At 59.2% G+C, this 25528-nt stretch overlaps 1 protein-coding gene across 8 annotated transcripts in view; it reads right to left on the reverse strand.

The window, feature by feature from the left end:
• Positions 1-991: 991 nt before the first annotated feature.
• PDE9A (phosphodiesterase 9A) overlaps positions 992-25528 on the reverse strand; it is a 90708-nt gene continuing 66171 nt past the window's right edge. For 3 of the 8 annotated variants that reach the window (XM_036094382.2, XM_036094388.2, XM_036094385.2), the window contains 13 exons: positions 24514-24598; positions 19184-19265; positions 17419-17493; positions 13780-13866; positions 12840-12944; positions 12522-12604; positions 11328-11484; positions 8420-8533; positions 5775-5879; positions 4991-5119; positions 3759-3854; positions 2281-2389; positions 996-1484 (listed from right to left, as the gene is read on the reverse strand). In XM_036094382.2, the coding sequence (XP_035950275.1) occupies positions 2297-2389; positions 3759-3854; positions 4991-5119; positions 5775-5879; positions 8420-8533; positions 11328-11484; positions 12522-12604; positions 12840-12944; positions 13780-13866; positions 17419-17493; positions 19184-19265; positions 24514-24598 (1211 nt within the window). In that variant the 3' untranslated portion in view covers positions 996-1484; positions 2281-2296. Of the gene's footprint in view, positions 1485-2280; positions 2390-3751; positions 3855-4990; positions 5120-5774; positions 5880-8419; positions 8534-11327; positions 11485-12521; positions 12605-12839; positions 12945-13779; positions 13867-17418; positions 17494-19183; positions 19266-24513; positions 24599-25528 lie in introns of all 8 variants that reach the window. The other 5 variants (XM_078070283.1, XM_078070237.1, XM_036094384.2 and 2 more) reach the window with 5 other exon arrangements.

Consider the following 25528-nt stretch of genomic DNA (forward strand, 5'->3'; position numbering starts at 1 on the left):
CACACAAGGGTGGGGACTGTCACAGAGGTGCTCTCCCTACAGACTCCTTCTTCCGAGCTGTTGATTTCCCTGTTCCAGGACTTGGTATGACCTCAGCCCCGTAATGCAGACAGTGTGTTAGAGTGGGTTTATGAGTGTGTGTGTGTACACATGTGTACATGATTGTGTGTCTATGTGCATGGACGTGTGCACGTGCATACACATGCATGTGAGTGTGGTTGTGTGTGTGTGTGCACAAGCACTGAATTCAGTCATCGCTGTGTGAAGTTCGACAAGGGGCAGAGCGTGGCGAGGTGGGCATTCAGCATAACTCAGCAGGTGGGAGGTACTGGTCAGAGAGCTTTTTCGCTGGGGGAGCAGGTCACAAACCTCGCGTGCGGGGCGGCGTGTGGGCCGAAGTGCATCGCCATCTGGACGCCTGCTGAGTTCGGTGTCACCGAAGCTGCCGTTCATACTGAACTGGAATCAAGAAGTGATGGAAAATGTTGCAGCAGAAAATGAATTATTCAGGGATGGAAAGTAGAGTTCTGGAATTCGCCGAGAGGGAATGAATGCATGGACACTAATCAACACCAGATGAAATGCCCACAGAGCGCAGATTATGCGGCGGCTTTTACAGACTTCTTCAGAGCAGAGCCTCTTCCGTGCAGAGAGGGGACCGAGGAGGTGTGCACGGCCCGGGAAGCATCGAGGGGTCTGAACACACGCGGGGCGTTGGGGGAGGGCTCGGGTGTGTGCTGCCCCTCAGTGCTTGACTGCCCACCAGCAGGGGTCGGGTCTCCCTTTATGGGCACAGGGCCACCCCGAATGTGTCCCCAATGCTTACCCCAAAACAAAGGCAGGAAGAAGGGACAGCTCCCCTCCCCGGAGACCCTCAAACGTGCTAAGTATGGCGGTTTGAGGTGTTCAATGCCCACCTCCCTGTAAACGGGCACCAGCCTGGTGGTGTGTTCACAACCATGTCTGACCAAGCGGCCTCCGGCCCCATGCCTCCCCACGCATAGCCACCAACATCCCCTCGATGCTCACAAACAGGACACGCTCTGGGCACTGCCTGAGATTTAATTTGAATTTACACGGGATGGAGCATCACATCACACTGGAAAACTGTTCTAAGATACATCTGCGGGAAAAGCACAGTTCCTTGTCTCTGCGGGAGAGCTGGGGGGACTCTGGGGACTCTCAGAAGCAGCCCCGGGATACACAGCACTACCAAAGAAAAAGTACAGTACCCGTTTCTGTATAAGAATATATTATTTAAAAGACAGTTTAAAAATAAAAATTCTGTACAGCATCATGAATTCCTTTTTTTTTTTTTTTTTTTGTATCGTGAACAAAACAGTTCTTAGAAAACGCAGTCTTGGCGGAGTAGGCGCTCAGAGTCAACTTTTCCCTGCACGGTCGTCTCCCACGAGGCTCCGGCTCCGCCAGCCTGGTCCAGAACCGCGGCCCGAGACTGTCCTGCCGTCTTCAGGCTCCGTCTGCTTGGAAAAGGAAGAGGAGAAAGCTTCTGTGGGGACTGAAAATATGCGGATGCTGTCAGACGTCACAGGATGACGTGCAGACGATGCTTAAAAACCGCAACACTGTTGAACACATTTAGGCCAAATAAAACAATCTCGATCCCTCTTCTGAACCATTAAAAAATAGGATGTGCCTGAAAAACGAAACACCAACGTTACAAGCACCTGGGGTGTCCCGGTGTCCTGCTCGTTTAACGGACAAAACAACAATAGTAATGGTATTATTCCCGCTAGTGGAGAGATTCAGGCTCTGAGGCTCAGAGAGGTTGAGACACTTGGGCGGGTCACTCAGCTGGTCCTGAGCTAAGCTGGGCCTGTTGGGTGCCCGCGCCTGTCGCTACTCCTCTGCACAAAATCAGACCTCACGTCCCACGCCCTGCGCCTGGCACGCTGTGTAACTGAGAATCTCTCCAGTGATCCTTCAGACCGAAGGTGCTGGTTTGCCTTTCACACGGACCACACGAGCAGCTACTGTCAAGTGCGTGGAAAACGCTCACAGCCGTGTGAGTGATACCGCATTTCTGGGAAGCTGTCACAACGTGCTTGTAAGTGGCCCGTAGGCTCGTGACCGATCTTGTGCTATCAGCCAAAGCATGTCCCCCTTCCTTCAGAGCTAAATTCTATGAATTACAGGCAAGGAATCAAAGTCTCACTTACTCCAAAACCATCAGCCATTCGGATTTTCTGCCCTCCCCTCCTTATGTCCTCCCCGCAGCCCCCACAGATCTTCACTGCCGCCCCGTTTTGTCTGAATTACCATATGCGTAGAGACGTCAGTTCAGGATGGCATTATCTTCACTTTTCCTCACATCTCGGCTTCCCTCTCTCTGCGGGTCTGTGTGCCCGGATGTCAGGCTCTCCGTCTTCTGTAAGCAGGACAGAGTAGGGGATAGTCAGGTTCCAGGAGCCCGTGAGTCCCTGCTTATCTGCTAAAGAGCTTCCCGTTGAGTGAAATGCTAATGTGTCATGGAGACGGATGTCCGCAGCAGTCTGCGTGCCCACCACCTTCCCCACTACGGGAGGCCTCCCCGTCTCGGCCACAGTCCCGAGCTTGGACTGCTAGCTCGTCCGGGCTGCAGAGCCCAGTGGACTGGCGGGGGTGAGCACGGAGCCTGTGGGTCTGTCCTTTCTGGGGGTAGGAAAGCATCCTGGGGGTCCGAATGGCCCCCGCTGGGTGGCCAGGCCTGGGACCTTTATAGCAATGGCTCTCGGGGGGCCCAGGAATGCCAAGGTGCTTTAGCAATCCTGCTGGGGGGCCCGCCAGGGACATCTGCTCGGACATCGCTCTCTGTACCATTTGCTTGTAGGCTTTGGAGGCTCAGGACCTCTCAGTGACCTTCTGGTAGAGGGATCCGACTAGCGGAACTGGCTGCGGGTCTGGAACGCCCATCGACCAGTAGGCAGCTCCAGAGTGCCGATGACGTGCCTGGTGTTGTACACACGGCAGTTTGGGGGGACGAGAGCAACACAGCACACCTGGGAGACCACCTGGCGCTCAGTGGGGCATGGGGGTTCCCAGCGGCAAGGCTGGGGGGCACCATAACTGGGGAGCCCTGACTGAAGGAGGGGTAGAGACAGTATGGGGTGTGGGGTGTGTGGCGCGGCCGAGGCCAGGCCCACTCCAGGTGACTGGCTATCAGGTGGGGGGGGGTGTCTGTGTGGTCTCCGGGGGCAGGGGTCCCTGAAGCAGAGAGGTACACACACCAAGGCCCTGGCGTGGCCAGACCCGCTCACAGGCTGTGCAGAACGCCTCTACCCTGGCTCTGAGCATGTGAACTGGACCTTCCCTGGACATAGTACCAGGCCTCACAGCAACCTAGAGCCAGGCCTGGGCTCCCTGACCCTAAGTGGGCCGAGCCACCATGTGTGAGCTCCGGGATGCGGGTGGTGGCTTCCGTCCTGCAGGGAGCAACGTGTCCTACTGCCCTGTCCCTGAGCAAGGTCAGCCCCAGGGCCAGGAGGAGGACAGGGACGCACATGGGGCTGGGGTGCTGCTCTGAGGGGGTCTGAAACGTGGAGAGACCCTGGAGCATCCGATTACAGCACAAGGACTGGGGATGACATGACCCCTCCAAGGGGTGCAGAGCATCAGGGGCAGTTTGGTTTCACGGAGAGTAAAGGTACCCTGGTTTGCCAAGGTCTGGATTTCAGGGGAATGGAAATGAACTCTGGTGCAGAGGGCCCTCCCGCCGAGCACCACAAGGATGACCACCTTCCCCATGTGGCACCTGTTACCTCTCTCAGGGCGTCATCCATTTGCTTCAGTTCCTCGTAACGATCTCTGGATTCCCAGAGGGGCTGGAGCATGATTTCCTCCACCACAGGGAAGAGCTGGGAGAGACAGACAGGTTCACGGTCCATCATTCTCGAAGCGGCGGCAAGCGTCTGGGAAACCGGGGGGCCAGGGGACCACACAGCAAGTGTCCTCGGAGCCCCTGGGCCGCCACTTGCAGCGGGGTCCCCGGTGACCCCCGTCCTGAGGCCATCTGGTCAGCAGCTCCTGGAGACCCGCAGGCCCAACACCTGCCACCCGCCCACCTCCGGGTCCCGCTCTGTTTCTGTCCTCACTTCACACGGCCCTGCCTTCCGCCTGCCTGTCCCTGAATGTCTGTTGTCCAGACGCCAGCCTTGTCTCTAGTCTCCTGACAGCCCCGTGGCTGGAGGAACCAGACGGTTCTGGTGGCATGGCCTTGGCCACCCTGTCATCCCCGCCCCGGGGGACCCTGCGCATGCAGCTCTCGGCCCTGTAATGCCCCCCATGCCTTCCACGCTTCCCCGTCACAGCCCGGTCCTGCTGCAGGGGGAGGGCAGGGCCCACGTGGCAGTCCTGCGCCCCTGCACCCGCTGGCCGTGACAAAGGCCGGAAGTCTGTGCAAGGAATGTACAGGGAGGCGAGTCCCCAGAGAAGCAGCAACAAATGGGGTTAACGGGAGGACGCGCCGAGGTGGTTCCGGAAGGCTGGCTGGTGCCATGGGGCCGAGGCCAGCTGAACGGGTGCCCTCAGAGGTGGAGGCGTGAAGAAAGGCGAGGACCAGGAGCTGAGGGCCGTCCTGTAAGACAGGCATGCCCAGGACGGCGGAGGACTGCGTGCAACGAGGGGGGCAGCCCTCCCTGTGTTGGGGGCATGGGGAGCCATGGAAGGTTCAGGAGAGAGGCAGGGATGGTCTCCTTGCTGAAATCAGCCTGGGGATGGCCCTGTGCCCGGTAGAGTGGGGCAGGTTAGGAGGTTCTTCTGAAGGCAGAGGTGCCCTGGAGTGGAGAGCCTGGGGCGGCTCCAGGGGGCACGGAGACCGGAAGGCTGGGAGGGGTGAGATGGGGAGGCGAGAGGGTGAGGGCTCCGGGGATGCTGGCGGAGGGCCCTTGGGTCCCACCTCACACCGCACAGGGGCGCGCATGTGAACCTGTGCGTGCACACACGTGTGTGTCTCTCAATGCGGCATCTTCAGCACGTGGTGACAGTCACTCACCTTGGTCACCGTTTCGAACATCGGGATCAAGACAAACTTGATGAACCCAATTTGGGCTGTGGCTTTGGTCACTTTGTCCCGGTCCATGAAAGGGGCCACGGGAAGGCCCTCGGACTTCTCGCGGTCGCTCTGGGGGATGCAGTGGGCCGCAACGTTAGAAATATCCGTGGATTCTGGGGACTCTGAGGGCACGGGGCACGTTCCTGTGCCTCACCCAACCAGACCGCTCTGCCGTAGGGGTGGAGGTAGCGACAGGGATGGAGCGGTGTCTTCTGTGGCCACCGGAGCGTTCAGAGGGTGTGCGGGGCCGGCCGTGAGGACAGGGCGCAGGGACAGGCGCGGCCGGCTCCGAGGCAGAGGTGGCCTGCAGGACCCCAGCCTCCTCCTGGGGCCCACCTCACTGGCCTGCCAGCATCCTCCCCACGCTGGGTTCTCTGAGCGTCGGCTGACCTGCGTGGTCTCACCCGCCCCTGGGGGCCCCTCCTGCCTCTGCTGCTTCTCTTTGAGGCCGTTTGCCCGACTCGTCCGCCCTACCAGCTGTGCACTGGTCACGGGCGGTGGGTTTCAGCGCTCGCTTTCCCACGCTGCCCCTGTCTTCCCTGTGTCAGGTTGTACCCGTTCATCTTGGATGTGCACCTGCTGTGAGGGCTTCCTGGAGGCTGGAGGGATTGTCTGTGACCCACTCCACTAGTCCCCCTGGGTACACCCGTCGCCTTTCCAACACGGAGCCCGTAAAGGCGTTAAGCTGAGTGGCCGGGGGGGCTGGTGGGTGTGGGACACTTACCTGCATGAAATACTCTTCTAATAGGCAGTCCACCCAAGGTTCCGCAACTTCCATTGGACGGACCTCGTTAGAGATGTCACAGCATTTTATCAAAATCATCTTCAGCTGGAAGAGAGATCTGGGATCAGGCATGGGGCGAAGAGCACGTCCCACTCCTGCTGTCTGGGTCTGGCCTTGCCGCCCTGGGGGATGGAGGGGGCGCTGATGGCCACCGGGGGCTGAGCTCTGCTGCCTGTGTCCATGGCGCCGCGGGCTCGCTCTGGGCAGGTGCGCTGGCAGTCCGCGTCTAGACCCCCGGCCACGCCCGGGAGAACAGGGGCCTCACCGCATCCCCACGGGATCAGAATCTGTTTGGGGGGCTTGAGGAGTAGAAAAGTCTGTTAACACAGACACGCTTTGTAATACAAACTTAAATTGTAAAGTGTAAAAGGATCTTCTTGCTTGTTGAGGACACACAAAAATATAGAAAGAAGTCACCGTTAGCAGACAGAGGTTAAAGGGGTGGTGGTGGGACCCCTGGTAGCAGCGAGCGTATCAGAGGAAGGCCCCTCACAGAAACTCGGGGTGGGGGGCGTTCCCCTGGGCACCGCATGCCCCCGCGCACGAGTGGCACCTGCAGGGCTGCCCGTGACCCCAAGGGCATCCACCGGGCCGAGCTCTGATTGCACCTGCCCCTCCTGCCTGGAGTCAGAAAAATCACACAGCGGCGAAGGCAGTGGGGGCTTCTGCCCGGTGCTCCCAGGCCTGTGTCTCCCCTGTGAGCTGGCGCTCTCTGCCCGGAGCCCCTGCACCTTCTGCTCAAGCCACCACCCTGCAGAAACCTTGCCTCCCCCTGCTGCCCACTGCCTTCCAGGTCCTGCTCTGGCCCCTCCATCCAGCCTTCCTGGCCCCCCCAGCGCCAGATGGTGTCCCCCAGCAAGGCCTCCTGCTGCCACACATGACTGTCCCCAGGGGTCACTGACGTCCCGGGACAAAGCGTGGGCCACTGCTCAGGGTCTGAAGGTGACCCAGCAGGAAGTCCCCCCGGGCACACCAGCGTGGGCTGTGGGCCCTCTGAGTGGGCCCGGGCTGTTTGCACCCAGTCTTGCAGGAGGCGAGTGGGAGCCTGACTCAGCAAAGCACCTCTCCGCTCAGCTCAGCGTCTGGCACAGCCCCAGCTGAACCTCAGGGTGACCTGGCTGCCCCTTTCCCTGTCCCTGGTCACCACCCTTCCTTATCAGTGCCCGGGAGTCGATCCAGGCCTTCCTTGTCTGCTCTGGGAGTTGGCTCCAGAACACAGGCCGTTACAGGGCCTTGCTTGGCAGGCCTGTGGGAAGCTGCCCCCACACCGGGCCCGGGGCACAGCCTGGGCACTTCATACTGGAGGGAGCTGTGCCGGGATCTCAGGCCGCGGCCACACAGGGCACTGCATCCAGGCCTCCTGTTGGGGGCCTCGGCTGAGGTCCTAGAATCCATTTTGACCCAGAACCTTTCCACTCTTGGGCCTCTCCTTCTACCTCCTCCAGTCCCCATGTCCATCAAGAAGTGGGTGCTTTTGGGCTCCTCGGCCAAGGCACGATCCCCTGGTCTGTGCCGCAGGCCATGGACCCTCGCTCTGTGTGGGGGCGGAGGGCCCTCCCTTGCTCGAACAGTTGGAGTGAGGGAGTAGAGGTGTGATGGTCACTCCTCATCGTCCTGACCGCTCGACACCTGGCAGCAAGACTTCTGGCCTCCTGCCCGTGAGGGCCTTTCCTTACGTGTCAGAGGGCACATGGAGGCTCCGAAGGGGCTCAGCCTACTCGTTCTTCCTCCTGGCCCTGCTGTGGAGGGCAGGCGGCATCCCCACACCCCGCTGGTGTTTCAGGAGCAAAGCCATCCCTCCAACGTGACCGCATCTCCCCGTGTTCAGCCCCATGAAGGGATGCCTCGGGAGGCTCACGGGGACATTTTCTCCTGCTCTTTACTTATGGAAAATGCTAGGTCCTTCCCTGCACACTTTGTGTGTTAGCTGTAATTCAGGTTTGGGGACGGGATGGACAGAAGGTCAGCCAGATCTCACAGGGCTGTCCTTGTTAATCAGGTTCTAGGGATGGAAAGGGACCATCAGTTTTAAAAGAGAGAGAATGCCAGAAAGGCCTCCCACCCAGACTAGGCTCAGCATCACCCCTTCCCTGAAGACTGGGAAGGACATTTCCATGTGTTTTTCTCCTAAAAGGGCAGGCACGGGGCAGACCCAGGTGGGCTCTCCTCACTGGAGAGATCCGCTCCCCTTCTCTGGATGCCCGGCCCCTGCTCATGGAGGGGTGAGCCGGGAAGGGGCCCTGCGGGTCCGACTTGCCCGCCCAGAAACTGGTACGCAGGGTGTTTTCTGGGGCCATGCCTTCACGGGAAGACCAGCTTTGTTCTCAGGAAACCAGAGCAAGATGGACTGCCTTCACCCACTCACCACCTTCAAGTCAGAATGAGATGCAGGAATCAGAAAAGCCGCCTCTACCCGGGACATGGGCTCGCTGGGGGCTTTTCAGGTAAGCGCTGTGATTGTGCGCCCACTTCAATCATGCCTTGCTCCAAGGCCGGGCAAGGGTTGGGGTTTCTCGGTTTCCAGTCTGGGCTGGAGGGTGGGACACACGCACCGGCCTCCGAACGAGCTGAAACAAGCTACTTACAAGGGTCATGTGCTCCTCATTGCTGTAGTCAAAATTCTCCATTGTTTCTTTGAAAGAATCCATAATTTCTGCATGTCTTGCCATGTCAGTGGCTAAAATTAATGTGATCATCCCCTGAAAAGTGAAAGCAAAATGTTAACCCCGGGTACCGTCCCAGCATCACTCTGTGAGCCCCGACTGCCTGCCGAGCCCTCCGCGCAGTGTCCCACTTGGTCCTCGTGCCAACTCGATGTGTGTCTCTGAGAATCAGTGTCCTCATTTTCAAGATGCAGAAGCGGAGCCTTGAGGAGGTTGGGGAGCCTCCCAGGCCGCGGCTGGCGGGTGGAGGCTGGGGATTCAAACCCACGCGTGCGTTGCAGGTGAGCCCCGAATGCCGAGTCCAGGAGGAGGCAGCCCCCCCAGGCCCGCCAGGCTCATTCGCTTGCAGGTGGCAGGCTCAGCACCATGCTTCCCTGTGACGGCTCGTCTCAGCCAAGGACAGACGCTTCCCCTCAATCCAGGAGTCCGGGTATATAGCTATTCCTTTCACATCACGTCGCTGGAGGTCACTAACCGATTTTCCAGGAGACTTTTCCCTGTTATCTAATCTGTGCCTTTAGTGCTTAGGAGCGATCAAAGTCAGGTTATATTTGACAGCATCGTTCTGCTAACACGTTTGTAAATGAGGATGCAATGATTAAAAAAAAATTTTTTTTTTTAAGTAGGCTCCACGCTCAGTGTGGAGCCCAATGCGGGGCTTGAACTCATGACCCTGAGATCAAGACCTGAGCTGAGATCAAGAGTCGGACGCTCAACCGACTGAGCCACCCGGACGCCCCAAGAATGCAGTGATTTTTAAAATAGAATTATTACCTTGTTAACCAAATATTGGTTTAGTAGAAGTAACGTGATTTGAAGCCGTGACCGTCTGTGCACCCCAAAAACATGTATAAGGACACAGCTCTGTGCTGCACAGAGTGCTGTGCTTTCCCCAAAACACAGAACTACAGCATCCGGGATGGAACCGAAATCAGTGGAGACGGATCATCTCAGATGTATTTTGGGGGAGGGGAACATCCCTGGCATTTTGAATTCTGTGATTTCTCTTAAAGATTTCATTGTGTTACTAGTGAAGGGGCCACTCCTGTGAGGATTCATCCCTAAAATATTATTAAAAATTGGGACAACTAGGGCGCCTGGGTGGCTCAGTCAGTGAAGTGTCTGCCTTCGGCGCAGGTCGTGATCTCGGGGTCCTGGGATCGAGCCCCACGTCGGGCCCCACGCTCGGTGCAGAGTCTGCTTCTCCCTCTCCCTCTGCTCCTCCCCCAGCTCACGGTTTCTATCTCCAAATAAGTAAATAAAATCTTTAAAAAAAAAATTGGGACAACTGGTTTTATGCCCAGAAAGTCTCATTTTCACGTTAGTCACGTGTTTGAGGCAGGACAAGCCTCCTGTGTCCCCCTGGTGGGAGGGTCCTGCTCTGACCGCTCCCGGGGGGCGGGTGAGGGTGGGTCACGCACGAGGGGGACCGGCTGCTGTGGCCCTGCAGGAGCTCCTCACCAGGCCGCCGTCGGGGCCTCTCCATGACCTGCCCCTTTCCCACTTGAGAAAGATGCACCTTGGCTCATCCTGGCCGGGCGCTCCAGAGCAGGGGAGAGAGCGGGAAAGCCCACAGATAAAGGGGACACAGCTGTGCCGGGAATCAGTGACTTGCTGGTGACAGACTTTTGGCACCACCCAGAGCTCTGAGCTTCCTGGAAGCGTGGCTGGTGGGTGACAACAGTTTACGGGGCTCTCTGACAGAGGGAAGCTTCTCAGACCTCCGGGAGGGAGGGCCTGGATCCCCGTGTCTCTATCAGGTGCACCCTGAAGCCAGACCCCGAGGCATCGAGCGGGTGAGGTTGTCATCCATGGGACGGCAGAGCGTGGCTCCTCCACACGAACGTGGCCCCCGGCTTGTGGCGCCACTAGCTGGGTGACAGGGACCAGCAGAAAGGCCCCCTCTCACAGTCCGGAGGCCAGAAGTCCCAAGGCTCTGGGAAAACGTCCTTCCCGACTTTTCCTGCTCCTGGTGGCCCCAGGCGCTCCCTGACTTGGGTCCATGTCACTCCAGCCTCTGCCTCCACTTTATGCGGCTTTTTCTTCCATGTATGTCTCCCCTTCTGTCTCTTCTGAGGACACTTGTCATTGGATTTAGGGCCCACCTGGGTAATCCAAGCTAATCTCCAGAGATCTAGCTTAACTACCAGCAAAGACTCTTCCCAAGTCGAGTCACATTCACAGGTTCCGGGGGTCAGGAAGGGAACATACAATTTCTTTGGCAAAGGGGGTCCATTCAACCCACATACTCCTCTAAGAGGTCCTTCCGGTCTCTTCCCTCCCCTGGAAACATCAGAGGGGGTGCACGGAGCTGTGCTCAGCAGGGACCCCCTGCGTGGAAGGGGGTGTTACTTGCAGCGAGTGGGAAGCTGTGGGTCTCAGGACAGGAGGGCACTGTCCCCTCCTCCCCAGCGTCCCTTATTTGAAGTGGGTGGTGGGGCTGACTAAGTTGAGGTGGGGGTTCGGGAAGCAGTCAGGTTTCTGCCAGGTTGGACGCAGCAGGTGGGTCTGTCCAGGGCCTGCACGAACTCACTGTGGACCTCTGATGAGTGACCCAACCTCTGGAACCCTCACTCTCCCAGGCTGCAGGCTGGAGAAAGGACGAATCTCAAAGGATTCGGTCAAATGAGGGATGTGAAATGCAGGTTGGCGGGGTCCCGTGTATCCGTGCTGAGGGCTCGCGTCTCCCTGGGGTGCACTGGCCTTGGTGGGGGAGGGGTGGGGCCGGGAGCGCGTGGGGGCCTCAGCCACTGGAGCAAGGGGGTTCCGCCCCGGGGTTGTGCTCACCGTCCCCTGACTCTGCAGTCGGAGGGCCCTTGCCCCTGCATACCTGTCTGATCTGCTTGAACTCGTCCAGCTGCACGTTGGCAAAGATGTTGCACTCGGGCTGGGCGAGAATCTGAAAGGCCACGGCGCAGTGGTGGTTCTCCAGGGGCGAGATGTCGTTGTACCGGACGGCCAGCTCCGTGCGGGCGTTGATCTGGTACCTGGCGTCGAAGGGGAGAGCACACGGAGCCTCGGGCACCCGCGGGGATGCAGCGGTGCCAGCAGAGGCCAGGAGGCGAGCCGTGGCCCTCTGCGGTACCAGGGACGCGCTCCTCTGGGCTCTCCTGACTCTCTGCTGCCCCTTTCGCTCGATGCTCTCAAGGTCTTTCCTGTAACCCTACCAGGTAGACGCCCCCAAGACCCCTCCTCTGCGCCCAGTGACGGTGCCCGGAGGCGATCAGGCCTTCCGTGTTGGCCCCTCGACACGTCATCGGTATGCGCAGAGGGCAGGCGTTTGGGGGGGCACCAGGGTGTGTTTTCATGTTACAGCTGTGGCTTCGACCCCTTGGCTGGACTGTACCTCGCACATGATCTTGAGTGTGAAAGCAGGGGGTGGATGCTCACAGTGCCCGCCTCCTTGGAGGAGCCCGGGCGTCCCCACCACGGAGGCCTGCTGTCAAATGTGATGGTGAGTTCTCGGCCACGTCGGACCACACGAATACACCTGCTAGGACAGGTGCATCACCAGGGATGCAAACCAGTACCACATGGCTGGGACCCGGCAGTTACGCAGGGTGGACTCTGTGCCCTTGTCCCCCCAGAAGTGGGACTGAATCACTGTTCCCGTGAAGCCTGGCCCCCACGGCCCGCTGTGGACCCCTCCCACCCGCTGCCCATCTGCACTCCCTCTCTGCCTCGGTCCTGTTGGAAATAGGCTGGGGAGAGGGATCCGGAGAATGGGGCATCATGTGCGGGCATGATGCCCTGCTTCAGGCGGAGGGGAGGACTGGCATCACCAGGACCGCAAAGGAGTGTGGCAGCCCCTCGGGGCTCGGCAAGCCGGAAGCTTCTGCCCCGGGTGGCCCGAGGCCCTGGACCAAGTCCCAGAGTGGGAGCTGTGTCCTACGGAGGTGAGCTGGGGGCTGGTGAGGCCTTTGCCGACAGCCCCAACTTGGAACTAGTCTGCGTGTTAAACTGAAAAGGTCACTCTGATAACCAGAGAGCCTTTTAAAAGGAAAAAGAAAAATCATGTACATACGTGTTGTTGTACCCCGGATGATCCAAATCATGGCAGATGGCTGCCGTCATTAGAATCAAGATATCCATTTGGGAAAATTTCTCCTGGATCAGAGAGAGGGTGGGAGGGGGTGAGGAGGGGGCTGGAATGGGGTGGGAGAGGAGTGACATGGGTAGGATGAAGCCCCTCAGCAGCTGGCCCAGGGGTGGGGCCAGGAGGGCGGGGGACACGGTGGGCTGGGGTGGCTTCCCTAGGGGGGTGGGGGAGCCTGTACCCCGGGTGGGGGCTGCGTCCCGAGCGAGGTGCTGCCACCCCCAGCAGGAGCCCCCCGAGACCCACCTGGAGCCTGCAGACCCAGATCATGCTGTACATCATCTGGGTCACGCAGAAGCAGTGCCGGAAGTTGTGGAAAGGGTTGTTCCTGTAGTTGTCGTGCACGCAGAGCTGCGAGAGACGGAGGGTCCCAGCTGCCCACGTCTGCTGCCCACCCTCTCCTCCAAGCGACCCCGGGCAGCTCCTTCCCATTTTGCCACCTGACTGCCAGTTTTTCGGATGCACTCTGCATCACCCTCGGCTGACCCAGAGGCCAGCTGCCTTCCTGGGCTGGAGGTACGGGCGAGGCGGCCAGGGGACCTGAGGACGTCCCACTGGCCACTCTGTGGCCGGAGGGCAGGTGGGCAGTAGGCTTTCACCTGGGCTCATGGACTGAGGTGTCCCCGGAGGGGCTCTGAGGAGCCACGCAGGGACGTGAAGCTGCAGGGAGGGCTGGGGGGCTATCGGAGTGGCTCTGGGTCCCGGTCCTCATCACACCTTTTCATATTTTAATATTTAACATCTATGCTTTTCACACTTAGTTCTGAGCAACATTTTGTTTAAAGTAATTGCTGAACACACACTCACATACTCATACCCCCTCCACACATGCACACTCACGCCCACCCGCACGCATTCACACACTCCCACCTCCACACACTAACATTCATGCACACACGCACACAGCACTCAGGCCGACACCCCCCATAAACGTGCACGCACCTGCACACTCACTTCACTGCCCCCTCCTTGGTTCTTCCTATTTTCTCGAGCACCAGAGCAGGAGCTTAGCGGTGCTGAGTGTTTTGGTGGGAGACGGACAGAGACAGGCTGCACGTCCTCACAGAACACTCATGGGAAGGTCACCTCCGTCTGTAGGACGCCACCAGGAAGGGGCCCGGCTGGTCTGTTCACTAGTAACTGGATGACACGGTGTTCGAGGGGGACGGGGGCGGCCTGCACTTACCAGCCATCTCCTGAGTGTGATGGGGTTGATGGAGAAATCTCTGACCAGGCCCAGGTCATGGTACATGTGCTCTAAGCAGCTCAGCATCTGCGGACACAGGAACAGAAGGGTGGTCAGTGGCGGGGCCGGCCAGCCCAGCCGCCTGACGGAGCTGCCCCTCCCGCATCCCGGGAGATGCCTGCAGGGCCCACCGGTCCCTAGAGGGTGAGCCCTCTGCTCCCGGGGGCCCTGATAGCAAAGCCATGTTGACTGGGGGGGGGGGGTGTCTCGGGACTCCTAGCAGGGATGTGGGGGCTTGAAAGAGCAGCTGGGCTGAGAAGTTAAGGGAGTTCCATGCGAGAAGGGACCGACTGGGTGAGAGGGGGCGCCCCCAAACGACCACGTCCGAAGTGACTCTGAACTTGGACACACAAGAAGCCAGGCTGAGGTGCTGGGGACACGGTTCCATGGGACGCGCGCCCGAGAGCTGATGCCTTTGCAGACACAGACGCCCTGTGCTCGCTGAGACTCGACGGCCTGTGTCCCCAGCACGCTTCGTGCACCCTTGTGCGGCCCGCAGGGACCAGACACACTGTAGGGCGCTCGTTGTGGGGTCTGGAAGGTAAGCCGCATTCCCGTCACTGAGCTGTCTCCTACGGGAATCTCGCTCAGGTTAAAATAGCTTTTGTTTTCAGTCCCGAAGATGATTGATTGTCATTGTTGTGATCTATTTAAATACAGCTCAGAGCTCTGGAGCTAATTAAGCCTGGGAAGAAAGACTGATTATTAAAAAGTGAGAGTCTGAGAACACAGGCTCTGCTTTCTGGGAAGCAGGTCTTGCATGCAGTGCCCAGGGAGACGGGAGATCCATGAGGCGGGGACCCTTAGGCATCACCTGGTGGCACGGGGCGTGACACCCGCCCTCGCTCCCCGGCTCCGGGGCCACACACCTGAGCCCTGCCTCGTCCCAGGCGCCAGCTACCCGGGGCCCGAGCGGTCACGCTTCCGGGCTGCCTCTGGTCACTGTGTGACCTTCTCTTCCCAAAAAGGTGTGTTATGGACTGAACTGTGGCCCCCAAATCAGTGTGTTGAAGCTCTAACCCCCGACATGACTGTGTGGACAGAGGGCCTTTAAACACTCATTGAGGTTAAATGAGGTCACCGGGGTGGCCCTGGTCCACTAGCACCAGTGTCCCCATGAGGAGAGGACACCAGAACTGACATGCACACAGAGGCGACCACGTGAGGACCCGGAAGGCGGTGTCTACACGCCAGGGAGAGGGGCCTGGGAGACACCCGCCCTGCCGACGCCTGATCTCGGACCTCCAGGTGTGAGCGGACGCCTTCTTGGCCTGCAGCGCATGTTACGGCTGCCCGAGCTGACAGCTACAGGGCACGCCACCGGAGACCCGTCTTCCTCGTTACACGGCACTGGGAGAGCTTGGAACACGGGGAGCATGGGCTCTGCACGTCCAGCCCTGTGCCTGGAGCGTCCACAAGACGGCTGTGGAAGGAAGGCCACGGAGCCGAGACCCGTGGCATCGCCAAGAATTCAGTGGGCACGTGGGAATCCGCAGTGTCACAGATGGACTGTCCTCCTCGAGGGGACGGGACGGACGCAGACTGCATTATGTGCAGGGTGCCAGGCTCTGGGGACGAGTCCAGGGCCCTGGCGTGCGGCTTGGGGTGCTGGCGCCCACCGTCCTGGATGCCGGCACTGGGGCCAGAGGCCTGCAGCCCCCTCCGCTCCCCTCCGCACGCACGCACAGCTCCAGCAATCCCCATGACCCGTGACGGTGGTGGTGAGATCGGGAGTCCACAGCGGGAGGTGATGGGCAGACGAGACCATCTGGCCCCACTTCTGTGACGTGTGCGGCAGCTCTGGAGTGGGAGGGACGCGTCGTGCATCCGTTCCCACGCTGGCAGCCCCGGATGCTGGGCGGTCCGGGCCGGGTGGCCACGTGGAAGTGGCTGCGGGCGCTCGCCAGAGAGCCGGGGCCCCACGGCCCGTAAGCCCCGCGCTCCAGGGAGGTGGCCGTGCCGGGAAGAGCTCTGGCACGTCAGCTAGCGGGGAACAAGAACACGTGAAGACATTGCCTCCGTCTGCTCTCTGAGCCGGAGGACCCTGCTGGGGCAGGGGGTGCTGGGCACAGAGATACCCCATGCGAAGGAAGAGGCGTGATCCCCCAATGGGGCCCCGACATTCCAGGGCGTGAGCTGCTTCGTGGGCGGCCAGATGCAGTTTTGGGGGGCCTTCACCGCCCACAGTCCCAAATCCATGGCACCCCCAGATTGGCCAGAGGCTAGGGCTCCTGTCTTTGGGCATCTCTGGTTCCTGGCTGCATGTTGGCAGAACATCTCTGGAAACCCTGGAACCGCTGAGCAGTCTGCCCCGGCCACTGAGATGCGCTGGAGGAAGCCCACCCGGAGGCCGGGCCCACCTGCAGGCTTCACCCCGGCCCTGACGCCGTGGGCAGGCGGCCTTCCTCTCCTGGGTGTGTGAATCCTTCAGCCTCTCCGGCCCCAGCGGGATTCCGTGGGAGATGGAGACAGAGCGGGCAGCGAGTGCCCATTTCCAGGCAGGCGCTTTGCCACTGGGGACCTGGCTCTGCTCTCACTGCCGGTGTGCGGAAGCCGGAGCGATTTCCAGAAGCGGTGTCTGCCCACCCGCCAGAAGCAGGAATCTGTGCGTGCCGAGCCATCCCGGTGTGCCCACTCACCTGTGCACAAGCCTTGCCCAGCCCAGGTCCTAAGCCCAGACCCTGGTCCTCACACCTGTCTTCAAGGACCTGAGCCCCGTTTCTCCTAGCCATGCTGCCTCCCATTTCCCCCGGGCACGGTGGCTTCTGCCGTGGCCTCTTGCCCATCTAAACCCACGCTCCAATCCTGCGTGCTCCTGGGTGGCTCCATGTGACGTCCGGTCCAGGGTTTGTGATGGGACGATCCCTGGGACACGGGCCAGCACACAGTTGGGCAGAGGTGGGGTGGGCAGGGCGGCAGTCTTGTGCCGGAACGAAAGCACGAGAGCCGGGCACTTCCGAGACCCCGGCCCTGGCGACCGAGATGGTGCCCGCTCAGGGTGCGGATCTCCCCTTTCCTGCACCCTGCGGCGAGCTTGCAGGGGGGCGGCCTTTCTGCGTGTCTGTGTTACCAGAAAGCTGGAGAAGTCGTAGATTTGGTGGGCCTCATGTCCTTAGGGACTTTTGTTTTCTCGGGGTTCCGACACGGAGGGGTACAACTGATATTATTAGATTCGGCCGAATAAACAAAAATCTCCATGTTAGTGTTTTCTCAGCAAAAGGGGAAATTGGAAGAACGGTCTTGCTGCAGGAGTCCTGCACCCCCAGTCCTGCCTCCTCTGGCTGAGACACAGCTGTCTTCCCTTGGCCCCTCTCCTGAGGAGGCGCCTCCCAGGTTTCCCCTCGGGGGGTGCGGCGGCCCAGGAGGGTGTGTGGGGTTTGGGGGGCCAGCTTTCCTGCACTTGACCACCTGCGCCTCTGCTCTGACACGCCCCTTTCTGAACCCTGCGTCCGGGCCCCCCTGAACCCACCCAGAGTCAGACTGAGGGAAAACCTGGAGAATCAAGGCCAGAGAGCAGGCGAAGCCATGGGGGACCCTGGCAGGTACCCGTGACGCTGGCACCGGGGGCCCCTCGCTCACCTCGTTGGGCTCCCAGAGCCAGACGTCGAAGGTGGGCTTCCGGAGAGCGTCGATGGTCTCTGGGGAGAGCAGGTACTGGAAAGGACAGGGGTTGGTTAGGCTCTGGGCTAAGACAAAGGCTGGGGAGCTTGCATGGATGGGGACGTTTGCTCCACGTCCTCCTGTTCCCTGGTCAAGAACGCCTGGGCACGGACTCCAAGGCCACCCTCTACAAGGATTCTGCGGAGGGCCAGCCTCCAGGGACAGACATCCCATCTGTGGCTGCCAGAGGCAGGGCGGGGGCACCAGGAGGGCTGTGGGGGGAGATGTTCCACATTCGATTGTGCAGAGGTTCCCTAAGTCTCTCCGAAGTCACAGCGTGCTGCACCTGCAGGAGGCAAGCTTGACTGCGGGTAAGTTACCTCTTCGTAAACCCGATGCAAAAAAACAACAGAGTGAAGTCAAGGATAAAGAACTAACTTGGCACAGATTCAATACTGGCTAAGAAGCTATCCGGAGTTTCTTTCTTTGGCTGTAGGCTAACGCAGGGCAGCTTGCTGGGGGATGCAGATGGGGACTGCCAGAGTTCGGGTCAAACTGTCGTGGGAAATAGGCTGTGATCTTAGACATGAGACCGTCATGGTGTTCGGGGATTAGATGTAATCTTCCCCGAGGTCTTTTGGTTTGCTTGGTTTTTCATTTATTTATTTATTCATTCATTCATTCATTATTATTATTATTTAGAGAGAGCAGGGGGAGGAGAAGAGGGAGAGCGAATCTCAAGCAGGCTCCCCGCTGAGTGCAGACCCCGACATGGGGCTCGATCCCAGGACCCTGAGACCATGACCTGAGCCAAAACCAAGTCGGAAGCCTAACTGTCCGAGCCACCCGGGGGCCCCTGTTTGGTTTCTTATAAGGATTGCTATGGAGGACGGACACCTTTCATTTTGGCCGTTGGCTGGGCCTTGTGGGCCCCTGGGGCAGGATCGGGAGATGCGGGTCATGTTTTCTTGTGGGAAGAGGCCCTAGTGTCCATCTGAAGACCTCGGACAATATGTCGCACATATTTGGAAGTGGGTGGGGGGAACCCCTCACAGGGCGGCTCTGGGAGGCTCTTTGTCCCCACGAGGACCGTGGGCAGTTGGGGGGGTCTGCCCCACGCCGGGCCCGGGAGGCCTGTCCCTGTGCCAGCACATGGAAGCCTGACTCTTAGCGGAAGCGTGTGTGGACAGTCTGCCAGGCCAGGGTCTCGCTGACTCAGCTGAAGGCCTGGCCGAGACGATGACTGACATCACAAGACCCTTCTCCGTGGTGGTTTGAAGCCCACCCCCCCCCAACTCCCCGGTCACTGGGGCCTCCACTAGGGCCTGGGCTCTTGCAACGGAGAAACCTCTCGAGGCGGAAAAGCAAAATTTCTCGTGATAGCTACACACTGTTCAGGACAGGAGATCCAGTGAGGCAGATTTTAGGTGATTTCAGAAATGGAAGCTCCTTACAGTAACGTCTGAGTGTGAACACCCTCACCGAATGGGTGAGGGGCGGACAGCGGGGAGGGGCTGTGACCTGCCGGCCTGGGGGCCCCCGCGGCTAGGACACGGTGAAGAGAAAAAGTACTGGGCCTGAGAATGGCAAGCGGGGGTCACACAGCCCAGGGCCAGGGTGGAAGCTGCATTTGCAAACGTGCGGACAGAGGGGGGCCTGGCCAGGAAGTCGGGGTGGCTGAGGGTGGGGGGCCCGGCCAGGAGCACACACCTGCCATTTCTTCAGAGCCCGAATTTCCTCTCACCTTGGGATACGTGGGGACATCACGCCGAGGTGTCAGTTTCTTGCTGTTATCCACAAAACTGTACTTACAGGGACAGCTGGTCCTGCAGGAAGACAGTCAGGATTAACTCTGGGATGGCCGCTTCGGACGAAGGGTCTGCCGGGGCCCCTCCTCAGAGTGACACCAAAGAAGCCCCAGCCAAACCCAGACCCCACACACTCCTTGGTCTTATTTGTTAAGTCAGCAAGCCAGTGACCTCTCATTGCTAACCCACCAGGGACCCCGCCTGGACCTGGGATGTTGCAGCTCTCCAAAAACACGTCACCTTCATTTTAGGCAAATTCCTAAAAAATCTTTTGATGATGCAAGTAAAAACATTTTTATTTTAAAAAATTCAAACAAGGAGAAAGTAGGCAAAGTTTTTTTTGTTTCTTTTTAAAAGCAAGCCCCCACGTTACCTACTTCTTTCCTTTCAATCTCTCACACCCTGGAAATACCTTCTGTTAAGTTTGGGGTATCCTTCCAGAATTTTCCTAGGCACGGACACACAGGGACAGTGCCTTGGATTTTTAACAAAAATGGAACTGTCTCAAACTTACTCTTTTGCTACTTGTTTTTTTCACCTTGCTCACGGCAAACCCTCTGCTTGTTGCTCCCCAGAGCTCGGTGTCAAAGACACGTCCTTCTGGGGTGCCTCTGGGGGGGTGCCGAGCTGCCAATCGAGTCCCCATCACAGACTTTTAGTTTCCAGTTTCCCCCCCGTACCTACCTTTAGAGATTAATTTGCTATCGGGCTCCTGACTCTGTTTTCCTTCACTTCTAAGTATCGAGGTACCCCCTCCCCGCCGTAAGGACAGAACAAATCCAGCCAGGCGTGCTCTGGAGGGAAGCCACCATCCAGCATCAGGGGACAGTGTGCTGAGCCCGGTGGTACCCGGGGCTGGATGTGGCCCCCTCCCCACCCAGGGACCCTCCCTTCCTGGAAGGGAACATACTCCCTTATCCTCAGACGTTACACACTTTGTAGATCACGTCCTGTCTCCTGGGAGAGCACTTTAATACCGCATAGTAAGAGCCATGAGACATTCCTATCCTTTAAGCCTGTGCGTCTACGCTGGGGAATATATTTTAAGAAAAGAACTAGATGTGAGCAAACCACTCTGTGCACGAAGGTATTCACTGCAACGTCATCTGTTGTAAAAACACAATAAACCAGAAGCCACCTCAATGTTGCTGAGTCGGAAATAATTTAAACCATCACGGTACATCAACAAGACGGACTGTTATGTGTTAAGATATTGATGAGTATTATGTGAAGTAAGAAGGTTTTTGGGGAAAGGGGAAAAAGAAATGTTGCATACAGTATGGGCTGAAAGGTAATGCAAAAAAAAAAAAATCTACCAAGTTTCGAGGAGAAGAGAACACATTTTGTGGGCTGAGATGAGTGTGCATTGTGGCCTCCTGGAAAACGTATGAACTGGATGTTGGTTCAAATTTGATCCATTTATTGCTTTCAGTGTAGTAAGTGAAAAAAAGATTACAACACGGTATTTCTTTTCAAAAGGAGGTCTCTACACACAGAAGCACACCTGGGCAGCTCGGCATCCAGATCTCAGGTGGGGTTTGCCCCCGCATCCGTACAGTCTGGGGGTTTTACCTGGGGGGTCTGCTACTTGCAAACTCAGAGTAATACCTCGTGTCCTTTCTGATAAAGGAGCCTTCAGTACAATTTTCTGGGGGTCCTGCTATTCTTTCCCTCAACGCGATGCTTACAAAACTCATCGGACTTCGTGTGGGGAGGGGATTTTAACACAGATTCAGCGAAAGAGTAACCCATGAACCGCTAAAAGGCACCAACCAGGCAGGTGTCTCCCACTGCCGCCCTATAAATGAGAAGTCGCCCCCGCACGTTTCTGAGCAGTGACGAGCTTGCTCTGTGCCCTTGAGAACGGAGACCACAGCATCGCCCTGTCCTCCCTGCGCTCAGCCTCTTCCGTGCAGACATCCCCACGTGCGCCGTGTACGCAGGCCGTATTTTCTGGGGGGGTGGGGAAGCTTGCACAAAGCAAGATGGTTGGGCTGCAGGAATCCAGCTGCTTCCTTGAAAATCCCGGTGTCGGGAGCGTCTGCTGGGTGCCCGGCACCTCCTGCCACCCTCCCCCACCTCGGCCAGGCGGCCCACCTGCTCCCTCTATGCCCTGTTGCCACGGGAACCAGCCTCCTCCAGCGACAGAGCCCCTGGCATGGTGCCTTTTCTTTTCATTCTATTTGGGCCTCATTTTTGCTTTCATTTCCTGGGCTCCCAGCGCCCCGCCCCGTGGCTCGTCCAGTGGACAAGGCCATTTGTTTGGGATGGAAGTGGAGACCGGAGCCCCCGGAGCCCTGGGGAGCCCTGCCCCCGCCCGGGGTGAAGTGGCAAGCTCCGCTCTGTGCCCAGCCAGGCAGAAAACTGGACCCGGGGAAACCCAAGGCGTGTGTCTCGGAAGCGCGCGGCCTGGTCCGGGGGCGTCCCAGAGCCTGCCCGCGACCCCCCTCCGCTGCCGCTCCCAGAGCCGGAGGGCCCCTGGCGCGGAGGCCCAGCTGGGTGGTGCTCGTGGGGGGCGATCGTGGGGCCGCCCTTCAGGCTCGTCAGCCATCTGTGCGGGCACGGGGCAGACATCTGTCCCCCCAGGGAGGCCGACCGCCGCCTAGCTGGGCTGATAGCCAGGAGCCAGAGCTGTGTGGGGTGCCCGTCTGCCCCAGTCCAGGCGAAGCCCTGTGTGGAGGAGCCTGGTCCCGGGGACGCTAACATGCTGCACGGCATCCCTGCGTGGTTAAAACGGAACCTTGCACACAACAGAGACGGGGGGCGCAGGCGGCCTCCTGTTTGCCGTCTGAGTTCGCGTCTCCGTAAAGCAAAGGGAAGGGCCGTTTGTGTGGGGCTCAGAAGGGCCCAGGGCAGGGGGCCTGGCTGTGGGTTAGACCCGGGCCCAGGCCACCCGGTTTCTTTTTCCTAAATGTGTCAGCAACGTTTGAGAGTTTTACCCCGTCGGTCTGTGACTGAAGAGTCACACCTACCCGTCTCTCACCTCCGTGCGATGCTGCGAACACTGTCTGCCGAGAACATCGCCTCTAGAAGCAGTTAGGGCACCGGGAAGGCTTCTCTTTGCATCACGGCACCGTGAGCTCCAAAAATGGACTTTTTGGGCGGCGAGGGAGAGCGCTTCAACCCTCGGCTGGGCCCAGGCACCCGCCACGCCTCGGCTCTGCCCACTGGGCTAGACGGGCGCCGGTGGGTCACGGTTTGCCTTGTGGGCTCCCGGGCGGGAGGCTTCTTCCCATGTGCTCCAAAATCAGGAGTATCCCCCCTTGTGCCGTTGTGTGGGTTGAATTATGTCCCCCAAAAGTGAGAAGGGGAAGTCCTAAGCCCCAGGACTGTGCACGTGACTTCCTTTGGAAGGAGGGTCATCCCAGGTGTCATGACTCCACGTGTGGCCACACTGGGGCAGTGGGCCCTAATCCAAGAGGACAGGTGTCCTTTAAGAAAGGGACATCTGGGCACAGAGGCACGCGCAGGGAGAAGGCCGTCTGAAGGCCGAGACTGCAGTAACGCACGGACCGGCCGGGAGCCCCCAGGGCTGCTGACAGCCGCCAGAAGCTTCCGAGGGGGGCTGGACTCGATCCGCCCTGGAGCCTTCAGACGGAGCGTGGCCTTGTGGCCACCTTGATCTCTGACTTCTGGCCATCGGTTCTATTGTTTCAGGCCCCCGGACCGTGGTGCTCTTGTGGCTGCCACGGGACGCCGGGACAACCCGGACCCGGGGAGCTCTTCCCTGGGCAATCCGAGTGGCAGGAGCAGGGCCGGCAGCCACCCAGGACGGCACACGCCCCTCTTCCCCAGGATGGGAGGAAGGTGCAGGAGCTGGAGGGAGCCCCCGGGGACGCGGCGGCAGGACGGGGCCAGCGAGGGTGGGGCTCATGACTCACCCCCGGCGGCTCTGGGCAGGCGGCAGGCCTTAGTCATTAGAGGAGGGGCAAGTGGCTGCCTTCTAAAAAGCCTCCCGCAGGTGCTCTGTGGGCCCGCGGGTCGGCATGTTTGTGAGTGAGGTGATGCCCACGGAGGTGGGAAGGGACCTCAGGGGTCCCATTGCTGCCCAGGACACACCCCCTCTGGCCGGCGCGCATGGCAGCCAGAGGGCGATTCTGTGACCCCGGCCGCCGAGGGCCTGAGCATCCTGCAGCCTGCTGAGCCGGGCCCAGCCGACTCCCGGGCCCGCACCTGGTCCCACGAGGGCCTCTGGCTCCTGCTCCCAAAGAGCCTCTCACTAAGGGGATGTCCAGCATGAATTATTCACTCGCAATTTTCTGCAAATTTTCACAAACTCCTTCACCCTGACTTCCCCAAATCACATGGGATGAGACATCTCCAAATCCACATCAGGTGCCAAGTGGGTGTGATAGAAACGTGGTGTGGTCCTTGTAAGACCACACTAACGTGGCTTCGAGCCCACCCGAGGCCAGCCAGCCCTCGGCTTCACATGGGAACGTCAGCTTCCCCTGCCCCTCGTACCTTCAAAGAGCCTTCCATGCGGCCGGCCTCCCTCACTAAGCTGGTCGCCCTCAACGTTTTAAGACCCGGGAATGATCTTCAAACTGGCAGGTGCGCTTTCAAGGACAGCCTGGGGGGTGTGCGCAGGGCTAGTCTTCAGTTCCTTGTCCCCACTAAATGCCGCCGAGCTCCCCACACTTACACGCTCCATGCCCGCGCCCCCTCCCTCATCATCTCCGCTGTCACCCCGAACGCTTGCTGGGACCAGTTTCGGCGGAGGGTCCTGTACAAACATCTGCCTTCGAGGGGGTGTAAGGAAGCCCGGGGTGTTTCTTCCACGAATTTCGGCTCCCCAGGGGAGAACCCCTTGTTCTGCACGACAAGTGATCTCTGTGTGGAGAATGGCCAGGGGCCCTGTGGCATCTCCCCTGTGACCTGCTATTCTGAGCTGTAGGGACGTCCACACAGGAGCACGGCCTCCGGGCACCAGGACACCCTCCTCCGTGAGCCAAATGCCTTTTCCTTTTACTGGGCCCTTTCTTTTAAAAATCGATACCGACTTCTCTCAGGCTGGATAAGTGAATCCTAACGCTTTGATCTCCGGGAGGATTATTCCTCCTTTAACTGAAGCCATCCTCCTCACCTCCATCTAAGACTGTGCAGTTGACAAGCCCACCCCAGCCGGAGCCGGGCTGCCTCCACCCTGCGCTCATCCCGGCCGGAGCTGGGTCCGGCTCTGCCGCAGTGCGCTGGGGGGAGCAGCCCAGAGCCACCCCCTCCCCGGGCCCACGTGCAGGGCTGCTCTCCCCGGGCCTGACCTTACCTGCTGCTTCTGGCCACCAGCTCTTCCCGCATCTTCTTGATGTCACTCTTGCATTTCTCGATCTCCACCACTTTCAGGCCTTCCACTGGGACAAAGAAAAACAAGGGGGTTGCCATGGAGACATGCAGAGGACCCCGCAAGGCTGGTGACTGGGTCTGGTCCCGCGAGAAAGCTGGCTCTGGCCCCTGCCGGGGTCCCCGCAGCCGAGGGTGCCAGCAGCTCAGGGACAAGGACTCCGGCCTGGCGGGCCTGTCCCGTCCGGGGCCAGCACGAACCGCCGCACCCCTCCTTGCGGTTTCTGCAGGGCAGAGCCCCTGCTCCCCTCCCCACAATCCCGAGTCTTCCTGCACCCACTCCCCACTTTCTGTCTCCAGGCCTCTAGGCACCAGCTGGGGACAGGGGACAGAGAAATCTCTTATCCTAGAAAGAAGAGGAGAAAATAAGGCCACAGTGCCTGAAAACACGACCAGAAGCTCGGGGAGCAAAACCGCAGCCTTCCCGGCAAGGATGAGCTCATATTGCTATAAAACTTTCCCATTTTAAGGTCCCACTGGAGCAGTTAACCGGGAGAAGGTGTGGACTTCATGTGGAGGGAACACAAACAGGCCCGGTCAAGGGTGAGCAGAGCCGGGCTCGCTCACATTCTCGCAGCCGCCTGCAGAGGAGGGCCTGCAAAGTCCGGACACCCCTGTTCCCCCAAGAACGAACTGGAGCTCATGCCTCCCAGCGAGCGCTCAGCTGCAAGACCTTCACTCTGGCGGCTGCACCCGCAGCCCAGAAACACTGCTACTGAGCAAGCGGCTTCGCAGAGGTTTTCGGGTTCAAGTCAGCTTTTAGGGAACAGAAGAGAATTGCTTTGCTACTCTGCAATCACACCTCAATTATCATGCAAAAAGATAACTACCCACGATGCTACTCTAGTCCCCTTTTCCCTCAAGCGCGGTCTGAATACCTAAAAATACGATGCGAATGATTTCTCCAGGAAAAACAACCCCCTCCCACGACAAGTGTCTGC

The sequence above is a fragment of the Halichoerus grypus genome, chromosome 1 (genome assembly GCF_964656455.1).
Source record: "Halichoerus grypus chromosome 1, mHalGry1.hap1.1, whole genome shotgun sequence".
NCBI classification, from domain to species: Eukaryota; Metazoa; Chordata; class Mammalia; order Carnivora; family Phocidae; genus Halichoerus; species Halichoerus grypus.